Source organism: Typopeltis vanoorti, chromosome 9 (assembly GCF_054136105.1).
Source record: "Typopeltis vanoorti isolate ZY-2024b chromosome 9, IOZ_Tvanoo_1.0, whole genome shotgun sequence".
Classification (NCBI taxonomy): Eukaryota; Metazoa; Arthropoda; class Arachnida; order Uropygi; family Thelyphonidae; genus Typopeltis; species Typopeltis vanoorti.
In genome coordinates this window covers 5,463,831-5,469,908 of record NC_143557.1, presented here as the reverse complement: position 1 = coordinate 5,469,908, position 6,078 = coordinate 5,463,831, and the positions used below count along the sequence as shown (strand labels likewise).

At 36.4% G+C, this 6,078-nt stretch overlaps 1 protein-coding gene across 1 annotated transcript in view; it reads left to right on the top strand.

The window, feature by feature from the left end:
* Positions 1–2,848: 2,848 nt before the first annotated feature.
* The window catches only part of LOC150102858 (retinoid-inducible serine carboxypeptidase-like), a 279,126-nt gene continuing 275,896 nt past the window's right edge, over positions 2,849–6,078 (top strand). The window contains exon 1 of the mRNA XM_090397958.1: positions 2,849–3,005. Within this exon, the coding sequence (XP_090254084.1) occupies positions 2,960–3,005 (46 nt within the window). The 5' untranslated portion in view covers positions 2,849–2,959. The remainder of the gene's footprint in view (positions 3,006–6,078) is intronic.

Below are 6,078 nucleotides of genomic sequence, written 5' to 3'. Positions count from 1 at the left end.
AATGGCCTCGCCTACTCCCCGTATACGGGAATAAAAAAAAGGCGTTAGCTGATTTTTATTATTATTATTATTATTATTATTATTATTATTATTATTATTATTATTATTATTATTATTATTATTATTATTAAGAGATTATTATTAAGAGATAATCAGAGACTCATCGACGGATGTCACATACTAAAAAACCAGCTATCATAATTATTCATGATTTCATCCACACTGCTTTCACTCACAACATCTCAAGGCAATCAACGGACCACCCTCACACCCTCTTGGCAGCCTTCCTCCTCAGCATTCAGGGATGGCGTCTCGTCCTTTCCCCACCCATCATGAATTGAAAAATTCCAATAATCAAAATCCTCTTTGAACCTTTCAGAAGTTTGTAAGTCTCAATCATATCACCCCTCTTTCTCCTGTTTGCAGTCTACAAATTCTCAATATGTCTTCATAATCAGTATTCCACAATCATAATATCATTATTAACACTCCCAATATATAAGAATGACAACGGAAACCAGACCTGCACACAACAGTCCAAGTGAGGTCTTATCAAGGCCTTGTAAAGAGGCAAAATAATATCCCTATCTTTACATGTGAACGTTCGTTTCGGCATTGCAATTATCTTTTGATTTGTATTTGCAATCTTTGCCACATGGCCCCTGAACTTCATCTTCCTATCTATTAACACTCCAAGATCCCTAGCCTCATCAGTTTCTTCTTGCCTAATCCCACGAATATAATACGATAAAAAAATAATAATAAAAATCAGCTAACGCCTTTTTTTTTTAATTATACGACATTGGATATCTAATCATACCGAAGTGAATGACTTTACATTTACTGACATTCAACTGACAGCAATTTTTCCCATGCCCATATTTCCAGCCTATTCAAGTCATTCTGCAAGTAAAAACTACCCTACCTATCTTTGCATCATCAGCAAATAGAAATTTGTTGCTTGTCAAATCATTCCTCCCTAGCGCAATTGGAAGAACAACGGTACATTGCAGCCTTCGATTGGAATAGGCCTAAATTCGATTCTCGTCGCGACGGGAGGAATCTTTATCTGGACGATTTCAATCAATGGTGAGTTAGCCGATCTCATACGGAGGTAGCGAGGTTTTTTCTCCCGGAAACTCGGATTTTTCATCCCGTATACAGACAAATCGGCCCTTCAGAACACACGCAATTTACAGACAAAAAATACTAGTTGTGGTGGAGGTGGGCGGTAGATGGCGAGGTAGATTCATTTAACTGCAACCATACACAAGGATAATGTGGTTAGCCCTATGCCCTATTTCTTAGCGTGAGAGCGACTAACTGGTCGCTCTCACGCTAAGAAATAGTTCTTCTAGTCGGTGACTAGAATTGAACTCACGAAGCTCTCTTTAGCACTGAGGCGTATAAACATCACTTCCACCGAGCTACATAGACTCTTATATCTTCTTTAACTTCTCAGTTTGTTGGTTGTAATTCTGCACATCAACACCAATACCCTGCCCCTGTCCTGTTTTCTTTCTATTCTTCCTGATAATAATATATTCTTTACATTCTCTCCTTGTAACTATATCATTTTCAGTCAACCAGGTCTCAGTGATGTCTATAATGGTTGACCAAGTTGAGCTTACCACTGCTTAAATCTCCTCACCTTTATTCCTGATATTTCTTGCAATTATGTACATGCATTTCAACATCCCTTTGTACCCACAGTTCCCCTTGTGTGATGTCATTACCAACCCATTTAAATTGGAGGCCTGTGAAATCCCTTTCGGCATTGCATAATCATTATTGTACCCATGCTAATTTATCATAGCGATGACCAAACACATGCTTGATTTCATCCTTCCTGATATCTCTAGTTTCTCTGGGTTTGCACTACCACATTTTCACTAAACAACACTTTCTCTAAACATCTATCTCCAAATTAGTGATAGTCTTGGGCCAGCTAACTTTGATTGGCTGATCTCTGGCATGGGGAAACAGTTGTTGTTTTTTCCTCCCAAAAACTCAGGTTTTTCGTCCCGTGTACTCAAGAAAATCGACCGTAGAACCCACATTATTTCAGACACAAACATATCCTGGTAAGTTTAGGTACCAAGAGATGGCAGCACTTGTTTGTCTGTCTCTTCATCGGTTTTGGCTTATAATTAGCGATAGTCTTGGACCAGCTATCTCTGATTGGCTACCAGCGGAGATTGAACTGCCTACACAGTCTCCAAAAAGGTAGATAAGATTAAAAGGCCTCGCCTACTCCCTATAAGGGAATAAAAGGCGTTAGCTAATTTTTTTCTCTTTCTAATTTTAAATCCTCGAATTTAGGTGAATTTTTTTTTTTTTTTTGCTTGGTCCTTTTTGCTTACTTGGTTCGACGATGCTCTTTGGTTGGAACGCCCTGGGTTTGAATCCCGTCTAGAACCCAAAGAACCTTTAGGGGATTTTCTACTGAAGATGGGTTATCCGGTCTCTTACAGGTTTGGAAAGGTTTTTCTTCCCGGAAACTTGGGGTTTTTCAGCTTTCCTAAACAGACAAACCTGCCATAAGAATACGCACAGAATTAACAGACATGATGCACTGCCCTCATAGCCTGAGTTGCTTGGCTGTAAGTGCTAAATCTATCCTAAATAAGTTACTTAAAAGAACCTAGTACGTGTTTAGTAGGAATCAATACATTTAGAATTTTGTATTGTTACTATTATTTTGTTCATTCTTTGCATTTCTGATATACATTCGTTAAGACTCTATACTGAAAACCTGATTCATGCCGAATTAATTAAAGCTTTACCTGCATGATACGATAGCTTTTATTTGAATGGTGCCGCCTTTATGCACCAGTCTGTGCTCTGAACAAAATTGTGTTTTCTTTGGCATGTGATTCTGTCGGTGTCAGTATAGTAATCAGTTGGTAAACTGCAACTTGTGTTTGCATAAACAATATTAACAAAATATACTTCGATCATGAAATCAAGTTTTGTATTGATAATTAGTGCCTTCTTGTTTTCTGGTAAGTAAATACAAATTTGTGAAATTGTAACAGTAACTGTAGATGTTTCTGCCCAACATCGTCGCCAGTTATATTTTGCACCTCCAATAGTTAAAATGATCATAAGACTTCGCAAGATAAAAGTGACTGTCTACTGGTATGATGATAATAATAATAATAATGGTCATGTTATTTCACCATAACGTTTATTCATTAGTGGTAGCATATTATGATTTATGAGAACACGATTTTAAATTTTACGATATGTATTATAATGCTCATTACGAAATCGACATTATTACATGATTATTTCGATAATGTACACCATATTAATTTAATGTTTGCATTTTTTTTTTTTTTAATTATACAGTTCGGAAATGTAACCACCCCATTTGATGATTAAGAGTTTATTCAATGGTCATATATAGTAGTGATTAATCAGATAGTTAGGAATTGAATTTAGGAATGAATGAATTGATGACCGTCAACCGTTTTTCTGATTGATAGAGTGTTATTTAGTAGTGTATCCAGGACTCATTTATTATTATCATTTTATTTTTTTAATTAATTATCATCATCATCAGCTATTGTCAGTCCACTGCTGGATGTATGCATGACTGGCACACAGTGCTAGTCATTTATACACCATTGGCATTTTGTCCATCGTTGTTCTTGTCATTGAGCAACATGCCCAGCTCACTGTCACTTCAGATGTTTCATTCTTTCACTGATGTCAGTGACTTTGGTTTGATTTCTTATCCACGTGTTCCTTTTGTGATCTAGTCTTGTGATGCCGAGCACATGTCTTTCCATACTAAATTCTGTTGTCCTTAATTATTATTATTATTACGGGCAACTCCAAGGAGTCCTTAGACCCATCGAGGGAGGCTCTAAACATCATGTCTACAACTGTTCAGCTTCCACACAGTATCTATCATACCTTGCCTTGAACCCATTCACAGTCATGACGCCGGCAACTTATCTGCTCATTCACCACTCTCCATGCAAAAAACCTAGTTCTAACACCTTTGCTAACCACACTCTTGCCCAGTTTCCATGGATGGCCCCTAGTCCTCCCACCACCAGACCTGTTCTGAAAAATATCCTCTGAATTAATCTTATAGATACCCTTCAGTAATTTGAATGTCTTAATCATATCACCCCTCTTCTGCCTATCAACCAATGTCTGCAACCCACTAATCTTCAACCTGTTCTCATAAGGTTCATTCCATAGACCTGCTATTATCTTGGTCACTCGCTTCTGGATCCTCTCTACCTCCTCCCCATCAAGAAGAAACCCTGGTGCCCAGATCTGGGCACAGTAGTCAAGATGGGGTCTTATCAAGGCTTGATATCGAGGAACAATAACTTGGTTGTCTCTGCTCTTCAAAGTATTCTTCAGTAACCGAGTGATTTGATGAGCTGATTTAGCCACTTTTGCAATGTGCCCCCTAAACTTCAACACCCTATCCACCAACACCACCTACAACTATTCAGCTTCCACACAATATCTATCATACCTTGCCTTGAACTTCTTGAATTTCTGAATTTTTGAATTTCCTTTGCATTTAGTGCCCATGCTTCACAGCAGTATGTCAATATAGGAAGAATAGATTAGTTAAAAACTTTCCTTTTCAGGCATAATGATAATTGTCTTTTGAAATTGTGCCTTGCACTTATTGCAGTGCAATAAGTGCAAGGTGTTGCATTTTGGAGTGCCTGGTTGGCTGAGTGGTTAGCATATTCGCTCTCCAGCCAAAAGGCTGTGGCTTCGAATCCTGCCATGGGCATGCATGTTTGTGATTGTCTGTGAAAATAATAGTGATGGCGGTGTAGATCATGAGGTTGAGTGATGGAGACAGAGAGTTGTAGAGTAGGTGCCCTCCCTTGATGAGTCTTTGGACTCCCTGGAGGTGTCAAATAATAGTAATAAGGCTGTGTACTATAATGACAGTGCCATACTGTATGAAGTGGATGGGATTCGAGATTTAGGAGTGACGGTTGACAGTACACTGAAGTTTTGAGGGTGTATTGCTAGTATTGCAAACACTGCACATCATAGTGTTGCTATGATAAGATGTACTCTTGGTTTCTTAATTGATTTTTTATGACAGTCATATTTGAAAAAGCGGATTTTGACAAGTATGTCGATCTGAAACACGACAGAATTTTTCACACAATATCAGTTAATATTGGGAATTTTTCATGTACATACTTCCAAATGACTTCATTGTTTATTAATTTTAAGTGTAAACTATTCTGAATGTTTATTATCTCAAGTTCTACTTCAGCTTGGTTTATATCAAACAGCCCATTAATTTTATTTGAAATTTCTGTGATGTTCAAGTTTTCTTGAAATGGATTATTGTTAAAGATACAATCATTTCAATTTTATTAAAATCTTTAAATCTTGAATTTATTTCTTCCTCAACTAATTCTATTTCATGAATAAATTCTTTTAAATCATAGCGAAGCATTTCTTGATTTTGTTCAAAAAATTTTAATAAATATGGGGAGATGTCTAAATTTGTGGTCATTTATATTTTTCTTTAATAAAAGTAAGTATTGTTGGAAAGTTTTTATTGAACTTAACATGTCAATTAAATTTTTATCTCTACCTTGAAACTCTAAATTTAAATTGCTTAATTTCATTCAGAAATCTACTAAAAATGCTACATGTAACAACCATCCTTTATCGCTCAATTGTGGATAAATATCTCCTTTTTCATCAAGAAATTTTTTCTATCGTTAATTAATGCTAGAAATCTTTCAAAAAAATTGACTTCTGCTGAGCCATCGAACATTATTGTACAACAGAAGTTCCCTATCATCATCTGCCTGTAATTTAAATAACTGCCATTGCAGGGCTTTTCCTCGAACAGAATTTACAATTTTAAATGTAATATCCAAAACATCTTTTGTATTTAATAATCTTTTACTACACAGTACTTGTTGGTGAATAATACATTGGTACGTTAAAAATTCAGGATATTTGTCATCGTTTTTACATAATGAAATGAAGCCCAATTTATTACCTATCATTGCAGGAGCACCATCAGTAGTAATAGACACAAGTTTAAAAAGCGGAAGTTTA